General features: G+C 37.2%; 1 protein-coding gene across 1 annotated transcript; it reads left to right on the top strand.

The window, feature by feature from the left end:
* Nucleotides 1-395: 395 nt before the first annotated feature.
* On the top strand, nt 396-2,582 carry LOC149260090 (non-specific phospholipase C6-like). The gene is made up of 3 exons (XM_089378842.1): nt 396-1,684; nt 1,794-1,970; nt 2,111-2,582. Exons 1-3 carry the CDS (start codon nt 562-564, stop codon nt 2,398-2,400), a joined length of 1,590 nt encoding a protein of 529 aa, XP_089234968.1. The 5' UTR covers nt 396-561; the 3' UTR covers nt 2,401-2,582.
* The last annotated feature ends 13,952 nt before the right edge of the window (nt 2,583-16,534 follow it).

Below are 16,534 nucleotides of genomic sequence, written 5' to 3'. Positions count from 1 at the left end.
ATTACTCGTTAAAAATTAACGAGATTCAGTAAATATTATTTAATACCGATCATAATTCACAGTGAAGTAAACGAGAGCACTGCGTTCACAATAAAGCAAGCTCTCCAAATTTGGTTAAAAAAACAAATCCCGCCATTATGATACAAAATTATATAATTATGGGCATTCTTATTCCAATTTATCTGAATTGTAAATTTTCCAGAAAATTTCAGGAACCTCAATCGGTTGACCTCGCACCTCGCTGCTTTCATCAAATTCTAGAATAATCTGCCATGGACATTCTACCAAATAGATAAACTTACCATGGAGGAATTTAATTAGTGGGCCGCTCCTGCTTGTAACAGTAGGTATCGCCAGATATACACAATCATGATATATTACCAGAGAGTACAAATAAATCAATTTACAAAAACTTAGTGAAGTGGCTTGAATTTGCAGCAGTACACCTGTGCCCATACACTTTTGGGGGCTCTGAATTTCTCTCAGGCTTTCTTGAATTGGGGATGTTTATAATCTCTGTAATCATAACCAAGTTTCAGCAAAGGATTTCCTGGATTTAACATGGCTGAAAGCAGAAGCAGCAAAATATTAAGGGATGGAAGTCTAATGAAGCCAATGACTCTACCGATATTCTCCATTGTTACTGTGGCTCTCATACTGTTTGTATCTCCAATCAACAGCAGCAATGTACCCATTAAGACCATAGTCGTTCTGGTCTTGGAGAATCGATCATTCGATCACATGCTGGGTTGGATGAAAAGGCTGAATTCAGAAATCGATGGAGTTACAGGCCGGGAATGGAACCCCGTCAATTCTAACGATCCAAGCTCGGGTAAAGTATTTTTCAGTGATGATGCAGGGTACGTAGATCCAGATCCAGGCCATAGCTTCGAGGCGGTAACAGAGCAGGTCTTCGGATCGAATCACACTTTTGCATATCCCGCGCCCATGAATGGCTTCGTCCAGCAGGCTCTAACCATATCAAATAATCTGCCACAGGCTGTTATGAAGGGATTGAGACCTGAAGCGCTGCCTGTGTACACCGAGCTTGTGAAAGAGTTTGCGGTGTTTGATCGATGGTTCTCTTCGTTGCCAGGTCCTACTCATCCCAACAGGCTCTTTCTCTACTCTGCAACTTCTCATGGCTCGACAAGCCATATTGCCAAGCAGTTAGCAATTGGGTATCCTCAGAAAACTATATTTGAATCACTCCATGAGTCGGGGCTGTCATTTGGGATCTATTACCAGAACATCCCTGCTACTCTGTTTTACAGAAATTTGAGAAAGCTCAAATACATTCCCAGGTTTCATCAGTATGATCTCAAGTTCAAGCGCCATGCCAGACAGGGGAAGCTGCCTAATCTAGCGGTTATAGAGCCTCGCTACTTTGATCTCGAGCTCTTTCCTGCCAACGATGACCACCCTTCTCACGATTTAGCCAATGGGCAGAGGCTTGTTAAGGAGGTCTATGAGATTCTCAGAGCGAGTCCTCAATGGAACGAAACGCTTCTGGTAATTACTTATGATGAACATGGGGGATTTTATGATCATGTACCTACACCTGTGAGAAATGTGCCCAATCCAGATGGGAGTTTTGGTCCTAATCCTTATTTTTTCAAGTTTGATAGATTGGGTGTGAGGGTGCCCACCATCATGGTTTCTCCATGGATCAAGAAAGGCACAGGTATGATCATGACACACACCCTTCAACTTCTTGGAAATCCTTGCAGGCAAAGTGATCGATTATTCATTCATATTGCTATAATGTATATTGGAATGTTTGATTGTTGCAGTGGTTCACCGTCCCAATGGGCCAACCCCTTCTTCAGAGTTTGAGCATTCATCCATTCCGGCGACTGTGAAGAAAATCTTTAATCTTACTTCTAACTTCCTCACATACAGAGATGGATGGGCTGGAACATTTGAAAGCGTATTGAATGTCAAAGGAGGCCCTCGGACTGATTGCCCTGGTATATACCCTTTTTCTCCATTGGGTAACTTTATATGCCACTGTAACTATTGATATGGAGTCACACTCCTCCAACTCAGATTTAGCATTAAATGCGCAGTTATTTATTTATTTATTCTGTTGGAACGTCTGATGTCACAGTTGTTCTGCCCGAACCCAACAACATGAGGGCCACTCCTGCAAAGGAAGATGCAAAGTTGAGCGAGTTTCAGAAGGAATTGGTACAGCTGGCTGCAGTCATTAATGGCGATCACATTCTCAAAAGTTATCCCAACGAAATACAGAATCGTATGAGGGTGAAAGAGGCAAACTCTTATGTTGAGGACGCCATGACACGCTTTGTGGAAGCAAGCACAGAGGCCATCAAATTGGGAGCCTCTGAGTCGACCATTGTTGAGATGAGGCCTTCCCTTACAACCAGAAGCCCATGACCGGTATTGGGCCTTTTAATTTGTGATTCAGTTTTCATGACAGGTAAAGTCAAGGATGATAATTCTATTTGAGTGGGTTGGTACACCAATTTTGTTTCAATGTTTGTCTGAATTCTCAGTTTCAATGTGGGACAATTGCAGTTTCAAATTTTGTTTAAAAAGTCAATTGCATTTCTATTGTACGTGCCCCCATTAGATTATAAATATTATAACATTAAATTCGCTAGCATTTGTCCCATATTTGTGAGCGTTTGTCACTTAAGTTATATAATAAAATAACCGAGTTATCTCTCTCCAACGTTCAATATCAACCAACCATTAAGCTTCTCAGCGAAATTGAAAATTGCAATAAAATTATATTATATTTTTTAAAATGAAGTGAAGGTTCTTTAATCCTATTTTTTTAATAATGATTTTTTTCCACTTTAAGTTTACTTTTCCCCCTTTTAAAATTTATTTTTAAAATTTTACTTTTTTATCTTATTTTTTAATCATGTTTTTGTTAAACTTATTTTATCAGAATGGTTATAGAGTAAATATGTGTTATTGTTGGAAAAAAAAAAGGAAAAATTGATTCACTATTGAGATTATACTTAAAGTTTAACCTAATCTTTTTGTGCTAAGAAGATGAAGAATATACTCTTTGTTAAATTTCATTGGTATGTTTATTTTTTTCAAAGAAAAAAATTATGGAAGTCTCATTCCAAATTAAACATGCCTATTAACATAATTATCATAGAATTGTCAGCTTCAAAGGTTAGTTCAATTCATCCGCTAAATTCCTCTCGACACTCTGAGGCTGAGGTACTGTGGTTGATCTAGCAAAAAGTGAACCCTCCCTATGTGGAAGTGATCCTTTCAAATATATTTGTCCAGCACAAATATTTAATTTTCTGAATATGGTGTTCATTAATATTATTAATAATGAAAAAATAATAAAGGAAAATTGATTCACTACGAATATTAGGGTTAAAATTTAACTAGATATTTTATGTGTGAAGAAGATGAAGAATATGGTGTCTTTGTTAAATATTATGAAGAATATATGGTCTTTATTAAACATTATTACTTCTTCTTTCTTTTTTTTAATTTAAAAGACAAAAGTTATGGAAACCTTATTGTGAAATAAGCATGCCTATCAACATATATCATAGAATAATTAAATTTTAGAATATGGTGTGAAATGTTGATCATTTATTGTTGGCTAAAAAATTTAAAGCACATTAAATATCAATATATATTATATCATTTATATTATATAGTTAGTTGAATGTGTTGAATTTTGTAGCTATGGTCAGTCTTTATAATTAATATTTTAGCATTTGAAATATATAATGAAAAATGTAAGATATGTTCTTCATGTCATTTTATTGTTAGCCTTTGAAATGATTAATATAAGACATGTTCTTTATGTCAGTTTCAAAATAAAAAAGTTTGAATTTTGAATTTTGAACTTTTGGCTCCAAACTTGTCAAGTAGTCCCTCCTTCAAGTTAAGTTAGCCCCAGTGAAGAGACACATATAAAAGCGAGCGAGAATACTTTATATAAGGCACTTGACCTCCTCCACAAGGTACAATTCAATCACTCACTCAAAAAACAGTATCGCCTGGGCATACAAGTGAAGGATGAAGAAGAAGGGTGAAGACATCCCAAGAATATTCTCTATCTCTCTTTGACTTCACAGTATGAGTTTATGGGCATATTCTGTGCAGCATGACGAACTTCTAGGCAACATTTTCTGGGTAGTAGGGCCTAAATTTTGGGCAAAAGGGTCGAGTTTCTGGGTAATTTCTCGAATGCCAAAATTTAGTGTAGGAAGATTAGAGAGGGATGAGTTTATTGGGCCATGTGTTGACCATTGTATTATTGGTCAGTTTGACCATCATATGACTAGTATAATTAGGTGTATCTCTTGTTGAACTAAAGAATTTCTCTAAAGAAAAGGTTGTTGGGTTTTTCCCCCAAGTGGGTTTTCTCAGGGTAAATATTGTGTTGTCTTTGTGCATTGTGATCTCTATTGTCCTTGTGCAATTATGGTTGGATTTCTAAAGTGTAATTTCTTAATGATAAACTAGAAGTGATAAAAAAAATATGGGTAAAATCATAGAGCTGGGTTATACTTTTTGGCAAGGAAGGGGGTCTTTAGGTGAAAAAAAGAGGGCTCGATCGAGCATTTTAAGTGCTCGATCGATCTCTTTGAGCACTAAAAAATAGCTCGACCAAGGGTTTCAAACAAACCCTTGATCGAGCATTAAGGCTTGATCGAGCTCTAACACTTGATAGAGATTGAGGGCATGATTGAGCATTAGAGCTTGATCGAGCGCTTCTTTTCTATTAAAACACAGGACCATATAGCTCAATCGAGCCCTTAGAAAACCATGTAAATGGCTTGATCAAGGGTTTAGGAAACCCTCGATCAAGTTATTTGAATTTAAACTTCAAGTGCTCGATCGAGCTTTCGAGGTCCTAAAAAACCACAATTTTAGCAACCCATTTGCAAAAAAAATTGTGATACCATTTTGTACCTTGGTAGACTTAGGGAAAAATTTGTCCTTAGGTGATGGAGTTGATCAAGTTGGATTCATGAAGGAATCCTCTATGCAATGACATATGAGTTTGACATTTTTGAATTCATATGATATTTTTCATCTAATTTCTTTTAAACATAATGTTTGATTTTTTTTTGGACAATTTTAAAGAGAATGAATAAAAAATCAATAACATAAAATATACACAACAAAAAAATTCAAAAAACACAACTATCTTCGTTTATGAGTTCTCTTCAAAATGGTACTCTTGGTTTTCAATTTATTTAAATAGTTGAAAGAATCCTTATGCTAACACATGTGTATGCAAAATGAAATTCAGATACTACTTTGCAACTTCAAAAATAATAAAAGATATAATTTGCATAAGAAAATATTTTTTAATATGAAAAACTTAGCTCTCTCTCTCTCTCTCTCTCTCTCTCTCTCTCTCTCTCTCTCTATATATATATATATATATATATATATATATATATATATTAAAAATTACACATTTTAGACTAAGTTATGCTACGTGAACACACACACACACCTCTTAAGATGTGCAGAAATTTGCAAGGACAAGTATTTCATTTAATGGAAAATTGAGAGATTATACGACACTATTTTTTTGCAAAAAATATCATTAGAACAACAATATAATTCTCCACATATTGCCTTTTTCTCCAAATCAAAATTCACAATGCTTATATGAATTTTGACGGCTTCAATTTGATAAAAGAGGAAAATTTTGAAATTTCATCGCCACATTTGGCCCAAAAGTGTAACCCATCTTCATGCATTCATCCATATCCACGTCATTGGAAGTAATTATCGATTTTCAGAAATTAGTGTCTATATCTATTGCACTTGAAAAATCAACAGAATGTTCATTAATTAGCATGTCTATTTTGGAATAGGGATTCCATAATTTTAATTAAATTATCAATAATTATTAGGTGGATGGTATGGATTTAAGTTCTATAGAATATTCTAGAATATTATTAGTACTATACACAAATGAAAGATTGAGATTTATTTCTAAATAGTTATGTCCTCTCTACCCTTTTAATTCAATCTAGTAACTAAGATATTGTCATATGAACAAGTGCTATATGAAATGAGTTATGTATTTTTTGGGTATGTGGTCCTGACCGGCCTAGATCCATATTAACCTCAGATCTATCAAGCATCGAGAAGTATCAAATCTTTCGAGGTGAAAAGCTCTTTCTCAAGTGGAAAACTTGAGGAAAGGCTTGCACCTTGAGATATTTGATCCCTCTCGACACTTGATAGATCTGAGGTTAAGATGGATTTAGGTTGGTTTCAATCGTGCACAGTCACATAAAATTTGTTGAACATATAATTATTATAATAATGTTAAATATGATAAATGTGTCTAATATTAATATGGTCATATTAGTTTTAAATTTTCTCAGTTATCTCAGTGTGTTGAGATGATAGAGACCGTTAATAACTTGAATGATGAAATAAAAATTTTGAATGCAAAGTGATAATGTAACAATGTTGAATGATAGAAAATGTGAATAATAAGAATATAGTCAATTAAAATAGTCTTCATTGTGATCAATTTGAAACTATTTTCTTCTATTGGTCTTATTGTCACATTTGTTAGTTTTTCCATATTTTCATATCAATCATATGAATAAGGAGGTTGAAATCATAGACCGTTCAAATATTTAACTCAAACTATTGTAGTAAATGTCAAACATTGTCGTTATTGCTCTCTAATATTAATATTAGTTTTCTCCGAGATCAATCATTGTGAATTATGGAGTGTTAAACCCCAAGTAAGTTTCAATATTAGTTGTTTTATATTACATCGTTTGAATGGAAAGTGACTAACAATGTTGAATGATGGAAAATGAGAATAGTACAAATGTACTCAATTAAGTAAGTGTATATTTTACAATTTCAAGAACCAAACATTTCAAGTAAGTGAACATTTTATTTATGAAAATTCAAGTATTTTATTGATGGTTGAATTACTGTAACACATAAATCAATGCATGTCATCAATAATTTTTTTACACTTACATTGAAATTGATGCACACTATTAATCTAATTACTTTGAAATTAATGTACATCATAAATCTAGTTACATCAACTCATAAATCAACATCTACACTGAAATCAATGCATTTGGTGCAAGCAATCAAATAGGATTAGAAACTAACATCTACACTGAAATCAATGCATCTAGTGCAAGCAATCAAATAGGATTAGAATACAACATCTACACTAAAATCAATGCATATAGTTCAACCAATCAAATGGGATTAGAAGTCAACATCTACACTGAAATAAATGCATCTAGTGCAAGTAATCAAATAGGATTAGAAATCAACAGCTACACTAAAATCAGTGCATCTAGTGCAATCAATCAAATAGGATTAAGAATCAATATCTGCATTGAAATCAATGCATCCATTTCAGTGAAAAACCAAAAAATTCATGGCTTTCTAAATCCAATTTTTTTTTTACCTTTTGTAAAAGCCTTACTTCCTCTTCATCTATGGATAATAATGTTCAATATTCTATAATATATGTATTTGTCTTTGTGTGTCTCTTTCTTCTTCCCTATCTCTCCCCCCTCCATCTTTGTGTCTATTATTTTCCCTCTTTCCTTCTCTCTCTCCCCCACTCCCTCCATCCTCTATCTCTCCCACTCCCGCTCTCCCCCATCTCTCTTTTTCTCCCACTCCATCTATCCCCCATCTATATATATATATATATATATATATATATATATATATATATCTACCTCCCCATCCATCTCTCCATCTCTATCTCTTCTTCCCTCTCTCTCCCCTTGCCATATATATCTCCCTCCCCCTCTCCTTATTTGTCTCTCTATCTTAGCCCCAAAGCACACACACTCTCTCTCACTCTATATCTATCTATCTCTCCCTCCCTCCCTCTCTCTGTCTCTCTCCTCTTCCCTCTCCCCCCATCCATCTATATTGTTATCTCCCTATGTGTCTCCTTCTTTGTCTCCCCTTCCAACACACACACTCTCTCTCTCTCTCTCTCTCTCTCTCTCTCTCTCTCCCCCCTTCATCTCTATGTCTCCCTCTCTCTTTACCTTCCCCTTTTCTCCCTATCTCTCTCTCTCTCTCTTCCCTCCTCTCTCCTTCACACTCTCTTAATCTCTCCCTTGTCACTCCCTCTCTCTCTCCACCTCTATCTCCCGATGCCTTTTTCTTCCTTCCTTCTCTCTCACCCCTCCACCCATATGATCTAGAACTATCACTCTATGTAATCAATAATGTATGAAAGGTATAATATAATAATACTTATAATGGTGATGATTATTATTATAATAAATTGGATTAATAAGAATTAATATTATTGATTATTATAACATAATAATATTTAAAGAAATAACCTGAGAGAGTGAAGAGTGTCATAGTTTTTCATTGTAAGAAAATTTCTGGAGAGAACTGTGAATAGGATTTATAATCCATCCAATGTTTCAGATGGAAAATACACCCATCATCAAGGATAATAGAACATAATGGTTTCTTCTCTTTTGTCCCTAATGATGGGTGGAGTGTCCACCCGAAACGTTGGATGGATTATAAATCCTATTCATAGTTCTCTATGGAAATATTCTCACAAGAAATAACCTATGAAAGAACTAATAGTATGTTAACTTTACAGTATAAACAAACCATTAATTTCTTCTGATAAAATTGGTAGTTTTGTGTCTTACATTTTACATTATATTACATTTCACATTTATATATGTTTTAATTTGTATATTAATTAAAACATATGAGGTTTATGTGTGTGTGTGTGTGTGTGTGTGTGTGTGTGTGTGTGTGTGTATTCGACATTTAAAAAATGTTGACATACTTACATTATGCCTACAAATCTCCCTTATATCGGTGACCTAGCCAAAAATAGGTCATCCACATACAAAATGAGAATTTGTGATTCACCTCCATCCATAAGATAGCAGAGGTTCGAATCTTCCGCACTCTTCATGAAGCCATACCATGTTTGGGAGCTTGCTTGAGCCTGTAAAGAACTCTCTTTAACCTGTATAGATGGATTTCCCTCCCATATATCTCAAAACCCTCTGCTTGTTTGATGTTAACATCCTCTTCTATGACTCAATTTAGGAATGTTGTCTATACATCCATCTAATGAATCAACTATCCCATCTATGCTACAAGTGAGATCACGGCCCTGATGTAAGTTTACATGGCTACGGAAGAAAACACCTCCTCATAATCTATTCCATCTTTCTGAGAGAAACCCCTAGCTATGAATCTAGATTTGAATTTGTTTATGATACCATCTACAGTGTGCTTGATCTTCTAGATCCAACGGGAACAAACCAATGTCATGTCCAATAGTCTAGGCATTGCCTCCCAAACATCATTATGCATGATGGAGTTGTTCTCCTCCACCATAGCATACTGCCACACCTGATGTTGTGCAACCTCATCATAGTTGGAAGGATCACTGTCAATGAGATGACTCATCAACAACTTATAACTTGAATATCTCTCTGGTGTTCTTGTGTCCCTGGCGCTCGATCTAGGAGCTCCCACAAACTTTGTGCATGCCTCAATGTCTGAAATACCTAGTGGTTCCTCCTACCAACTAAAGTGGGTGGAGCTTCAAGATCCTCATCATGCTCTTTCTCCTTATTCTACAATATCTAATCTACACCTGTACATATATTAGTCACTATACTTGTACTTGTGTCTTGCACCTGAGATTGTTGTTCAACCCCTAGAATTTATACTTGTTGACTATAATCAATTGTTGGCAACTCACAAGATCTCCTCATAACTTTCTCATCCTAAAACTTAATGTCCTATCTCACGATGATATTTTGAGTCCCTGGAATATAGATCTTATATGCCATGGATGTTTCATTGTGACCAGTTAAATACCCATTCTTTGTAGTTGGATCCAGCTTGGTGCACTTCTTTACTGGAACGTGACAATAAGTGATACTGACAAAAATCCTAAAATGACCGACTTCTAGCTTCTTCCCTATAAATTTTTCCTCAAGTGTCATCTTTCATAACACCTTATGTGGGATCCTATTCTGAATGTAAATTGAACTATGCTACATGCTTCTACCTAAAGATATCTAGGCATGTCCTGATCATATAACATGTCCTTTCTACTCTAGCTATGGTTCTATTCTTTCATTCTACAACCTCATTCTACTGCAGGTTGTATGGATTTGTTTACTTTGTCTTGATTCCATCCTTAGCACTGAACTCCTTGAAGGCTTTATCGATGTACTCACCCCCATTATTTGTTTGAAGTACCTTTATCTTCTTTCCTATAAAGTTCTCCACAAGAGCCATAAACTCTTGGAAGCAACTGAAGACTTCATCTCTTGTCTTCAAGAAGTAAATCCAGGTCTTCTTGTAGAAATCATAAATGAAAGTCATGAAATATTTGTAACCCGTGAGAGACTTTTTGTAAAATGGAACACAAATATAAAAATATACCAACTGTAAAATAGCCTTGGTGCATGAATGCATGAAGATGGGTCACACTTTTGGGCCAAATGTGGGGATGAAATTTTAAAATTTTACTCTTTTATTGAATTGAAGCCCTCAAAATTCATATAAGCATTGTGAATTTTTATTCAAAGTAAAAAAACAATTTGTGGAGAATTATGTTGTTGTCCTAATGATTTTTTTTCAAAAAAAATTAGTGTCATATAATATGTCAATTTTCGATTAAATGAAATGCTTGTCCTTGAAATTTTTCACACATCTTAAGAGGTATGTGTGTGTTCATGTAGCATAAATTAGTCTAAAATCGGTAATATATATATATATATATATATATATATATATATATATATATATATATATATATGAGCATGATCTCACAGAAAGAGCTAAGCTTTTCATACTAATTTTTTTTTTTTTTGGAAAAATATATCTTTTATTATTTTTCGAAGTTGGCGAAGTAATATTTCAATCACATTTTGCAGACATGTGTGTTAGTGTAAGATTTTTTTCAAATATTTAAATAAATTGAAAAACCAAGAGTACCCTTTTGAAGACGATTTGTAAATTAACATAGTGGTATTTTTTGAAAAAAAATTGTTGTGTATATTTTATGTTATTGATTTTTTATTCAACCTCTTTAAAATTGTCCAAAACAAATTCAAGAATTATGTTTAAAAGAAATTAGATGAAAAATATCATATGAATTCGAAAATGTCAAACACATATTCCTTTGGATAGAGGATTCATTGATGAATCCAACATGATCAACTCCACCATCGAAGGACAATGTTCTCCCTAAGTTGCTAGGGTACAAAATGGCATTGCAGAAATTTTTGCAGAAGGAGTGTTGAAATTGTGGATTTTAGGACCTTAGAAGCTCGATCGAGAGCTTAAATTTTAAATTAAAATAGCTTGATTGAGCTATTTTTTTATCACTCGAGGAGCTCAGTTGAGCACTTAAACTGCTCAACCGATCCATCTTTTTTTTCACCTAAAGGCGCCCTCTATTGCCAAAAAATATAACCCAGGTTCGTGATATCACCTTTGTTCTACTGTCACTCCTTGGAAATGTTGTTTTGGAAAACCTTCCAAGTACACAAGTAAATTAAGTGCTCCATGATGGATATGATCCATCCTTCTATGCCATAGCTCTCTCATATCTCTGTTATTATTGTTGCTAATTTAATTAGATCCTCCTCAATATATCCCTTCCTAAAATTGTTAGGCCTCAAAGAAGGTCCCACTATACTAGAGTCAAAGAATAACCTCCCAAGTGAAGTGAGAGAACAAGAAAAAAGTCAAGGTTGGTAAATCATCTTATTTTCCCTTGATCCATATTAGTATGCCCATAACATTAAGTGAAAGCACCTGATTATAAAATGGTTAAAGTACCTACAAATGAATGACCCACCTTCCTTCAAGGAGGAATGCTAGATGGGAGAGTGTAATAATCGAAGCAAGAAGTGGGGGATCTTGGCACCATGTGAGGTGATGATAATATATTGTTGTTGGTTTGTTGGCTATCCCAAGGAGAAGAAAATTTTTCTTCTTGGGTTACCCACTCTTTGAGGGATAAGAAGGCTCTCAACATTAATACTTGTAGAAATTTTGAATAATAAACACTTATTCACAGAGATTATCCCGATTATACACTACTGCGGAATACATGCACAATACATAATCTCCTCTACGTTGATCATCAATTTAGCAGCATCAAAAACAATGAAACATCAATCGCATGCACACATTAACACAGTATGTAACCTGGGGAAATCTTACAGCTAAAAACCCCACACTATCTGTATATTAATGATTGAGAACATGTAACAATACATAGTACAATACTTCTCACAAGTATCCAACACTATCTCCACCCGTTACACACAAAACTAGCTCAGATCCGAACAAGTCACAGGTTAAAATCTCCTCCACTGCTTTTCCTACCTCTATTGTACAATACCAGGTGAAAATCACATGAGCACAGGCTATTTCACTGGGCATATACTGTGAAATCCTCATGGGCATACTCAATCCATTGATTGTGTAAGATCTCATGCACAACTATAGTCACAACTGATAGCAATCTCAACCTCTAACACCTGTCTCCACTGAACTGTACATGCACTGAGTTAACTGATGTATTCTTCAGTTGCATTATGAATTAATAATTAGTGAATTAATTTAATCAATTAATTCACATCACTCATCACTAGTCTATTTGCAGTTAGAATAATTACAACTAGTTTAACCAAGTCAAACTGAACACAACTCCATCAACTCCACATCCAACTCCACAAATGTCACATGCATGAGTTCTAACTGATGTCATGCATGCAATAGATCAACTGACCCACAAAGCAAGCGTATTTCCTTCTGACAACTACATGTGCCACATCTGTAGCTCAAATTGAAGTGCTCCAAGAGGATAAGATAATGTTTATAGTCTAAATATTATTATGACACAATAATATTTGACTTTTCTATTTTTAGCCTGGCAGTCTAAAAATAGACTCTGATCACTCCGTTGTGAACCAGAAATAGAAGTCCATCTATTTTTCCCAACATGACCAATCATCCATAAACAACATCCTGCAACTCATAGACCATGATCCATATGTCTAAAAATAGACTTTGCACCAAAAATACCCTGCGGGCCCACTTAGTGAAGGCGACTTCTTTCCACTAAGCTCCATCATCTTGTTGCATTCTCAACACTCCCTCTCAACAAGATATGGATTATCGGCAACCCCTATCCTGCCTCGGTGGCATTCGAATTTGATCCTGGTGAGCGTCTTCGTCAAGATATCAACATCCTGATCCTCCGTTGGAATGTATGAAAGTAACATGATTCTCCGCTGCACACAATCTCTGATATGATGGTACCTGATGTCAATGTGCTTATATCTATCATGAAATATAGGATTAGCCGAGAGTTTAATGCAACTCTGGTTATCACAGTAAATCACAGTAGGCTCCAAGTAAGAACTGAACAAACTGACCAGGATCTTCCTCATCCATATAGCCTCGCATGCAGCCAAACTTGCTGCCATATACTCGGCCTCTACTAAACTGAGTGCCACGGATCTCTGCTTCCTACTGTACCAAGAAACTGCTGTCGACCCGATATTGAAGACCCCTCCTGATGTGCTCTTTCTGTCCGTTGGGCTCCCTACCCAATCTGCATCCGTGAAGCCACATGGCTTCACCTCATCCTCCTGTCTGTACCACAAACCATATCCCGATGTGCCTCTCAAATAACGCAATACATGCTTGCCTGCCTTCCAGAAGAGCTTGGTTGGCTTAACCATAGCTTGTGAAAGCTGGTTAATAGCATAGCATATATCGGGTTGTGTATTGACCAGATACATAAGCGACCCTACCAACTGTCGATAAACAGTGGCATCCACTTCTTCTGCTGAAGTGGCATCCTCCTTCCTCCGATCTCCAGGAAGAGGAGTATGAACAGGCTTGCAGCCATGCATGTTGAACTTCTCCAGTATCTCCCGAGCATACTTACCCTGAGAAACAAATAGTCCATCACTGCGCTGCCAAATTTCCAATCCCAGGAAATAATGAAGGAGGCCCAAGTCCTTCATCTCAAACTCCTTAGCAAGATCATCCTTGCATGAAAGTATCAACAGCTCATCACCCATTAGAATCAAATCATCTACATAAAGTACAATGATAAGCAACTTACCCTCCACCACAATCTGGTATAGGTTAGGATCCACCTCACTCTTGGAGAATCCAAGTCCGGTGAAATAACTATCTATGTGTGTGTACCAAGCACGTGGTGCTTGTTTCAACCCATACAGCGTTCTCTTGAGCCTGCACACATGCGACTCACTGCTAAAGATCTCAAAACCTTCGGGCTGCTCAATGTATGCCTCCTCCTCAATGACTCCGTTGAGGAACGCAGTCTTCACATCCATCTACTGAATGTGCCATCCCATCTGCGCTGAGAGAGCAAGAATCGTCCGTATGGAAGAGTACCTTACGACAGGTGCAAAAGGTCTCCTCATAATCGATCCCCTCTATCTGTGAAAAGCCTTGGGAAACAAATCTTGCCTTGTACTTCTCTACACTCCCGTCAACTGCCTGCTTAACTTTGTAGATCCATCTCGAACCCAGCACTAATTTCCCTTCCGGTCTAGGAACAATCTCCCATGCACTGTTTTCGGCAATCGAATCATACTCTTCCACCATGGCGTCTACCCATGCAAGATCCTCCACAGCTTCCTCGAAAGAGGATGGCTCAGTCATAACACGTTTGCTCACAAGAGCCATGTATCCAGTGTACCGATCAGGTGACTTTCTCTGCATGCGTTGCGTTGTAGGTGGTCCTACAACTTTATTTGCATCTTGAGCCAGTTTCTTAGCTTCTGTCAAGCACTTTCGACCTCTGATGGTTGGCGCTGCATGAGTGGTCTCTTCCACTCCATGAGCCTCGTCCTGTGGCTGATCCATTTCCTGAAGCTCATCCTTAGGAACTAATAGCTCCTCATCTGCATGCAACTGTAGCTCCCTCTCAAGCGAACACTTCATGGCTTTCTCCTCCTGAAATTTTATATCCCATCCCACAACAGTCTCACCACTGTCTGGCAAGTACACACGATAGTTGTGGGGCGTATCAGTGTACCCCACAAATATCCCAACCTCTGTGGTCGGCTCCAACTTCTTCCTGGCATCCTTTGTCACATGCATGTAAACGTTAGCACCAAAAATCCTCAAATGAGAAAGATCAGGCTTCTTACCAGAATAAGCCTCCTCGGGTGTACTCATGCCAAGTATCCTGTGACGACAACGGTTCTGCACATATACTGCAGTATTGCATGCTTCCACCCACAAGTTAAGGGGTAGGCCCTGATCATGCAACATCGTCCGTGCAACACCCATGATCATTCTATTCTTCTGCTCAGCGACCCCGTTCTGCTGTGGGTTATGGGGAGCTATGAGCTCTCTTCGAATCCCTTCTACATTGCAAAAGTCCTTGAACTCGCCAGAGATGTATTCACCACCATTATCGCTCCTAAGAGCCTTCACCTTCTTCCCCGACTCCTTCTCGACCAGTGCTTTGAACTCACAGAACTTTGAGTATGTCTCGCTCTTCTTCTGCATGAAGAAGATCCAGCACTTACAAGAGAAATCATCAACAAAGATCACATAATACCTGTGTTTTGCTGTCGAAGCTACTGAGAAAGGTCCACACACGTCTGTGTGAATTCTCTCAAGGATCGTCGTGACGCGACTATCCTTCTCGTGAAAGGTGGATTTCACAAACTTTCCCAAAGTACACCCCTTGCACTGATCTGATTGCGCAAGAGTGCCTTTAGGAAGCCCTGTAGTGATATGCTGCAGTATCTTCAAGGCTCCATGGTGAAGGTGACCCATTCTCCTGTGCCACAGCTCGCCATCATCCTGGCTCACCAATCCTTCTACCTTGCATGCCATTGCTGCGCATCCATCTACATGCAACTGATAAAGGTTCCTTACTCGAACCCCTATCTTCTGGGTTTCTCCAATTGTCTTGCTGCGCAGGAAAGCCTTTCCCTCGCTGAAAACAACATCATATCCCTTGTCTTCTAACATCTCCACAGAGATAAGATTCTTCTTCAATCCTGGAACATGCATCACTTCCTTCAATACGAAGGGTTTACCAGACTCCCTCTCAAAGGAAATGGTACCCATACCGGTCGCACTTTATCTACCATCATTGCCCATCTCGATGTGCACTCCAAGATCTTTGTCCTCTAGATCAGAAAACAAATCTCGATCTCCTGTCATGTGAAAAGACGCACCACTGTCCAAGAACCACACTGATCCCATCACACTTGAAACCAAGCATGCGATCAATGAAAAATCAAGCTCAAACTGTGAGGCTAGAGCCTCTCCTGCTGCAGATCCAGCAGCTTGCTTGTTCTTCTTCTTCTGCGGAAAATTAGTGGCATAGTGTCCATGCTGGTGACAATGGTAACACTTCACCTTAGACATGTCCTGCTTCTTGCCTTTTGCACCAGACTGAGAAGCTTTCTTGTTCTTCCCCTTCTTTGCTTTGGCAGCCAAAGTCAATTTTCTTCATCAGGTCCCTTTG

Source organism: Pinus tabuliformis, chromosome 6 (genome assembly GCF_031772625.1).
Source record: "Pinus tabuliformis cultivar Carrire ecotype Pingquan chromosome 6, CPIR1, whole genome shotgun sequence".
NCBI classification, from domain to species: Eukaryota; Viridiplantae; Streptophyta; class Pinopsida; order Pinales; family Pinaceae; genus Pinus; species Pinus tabuliformis.
The sequence above is the reverse complement of the archived record's forward strand: the minus strand, read 5'-3'. Positions and strand labels throughout refer to the sequence as shown.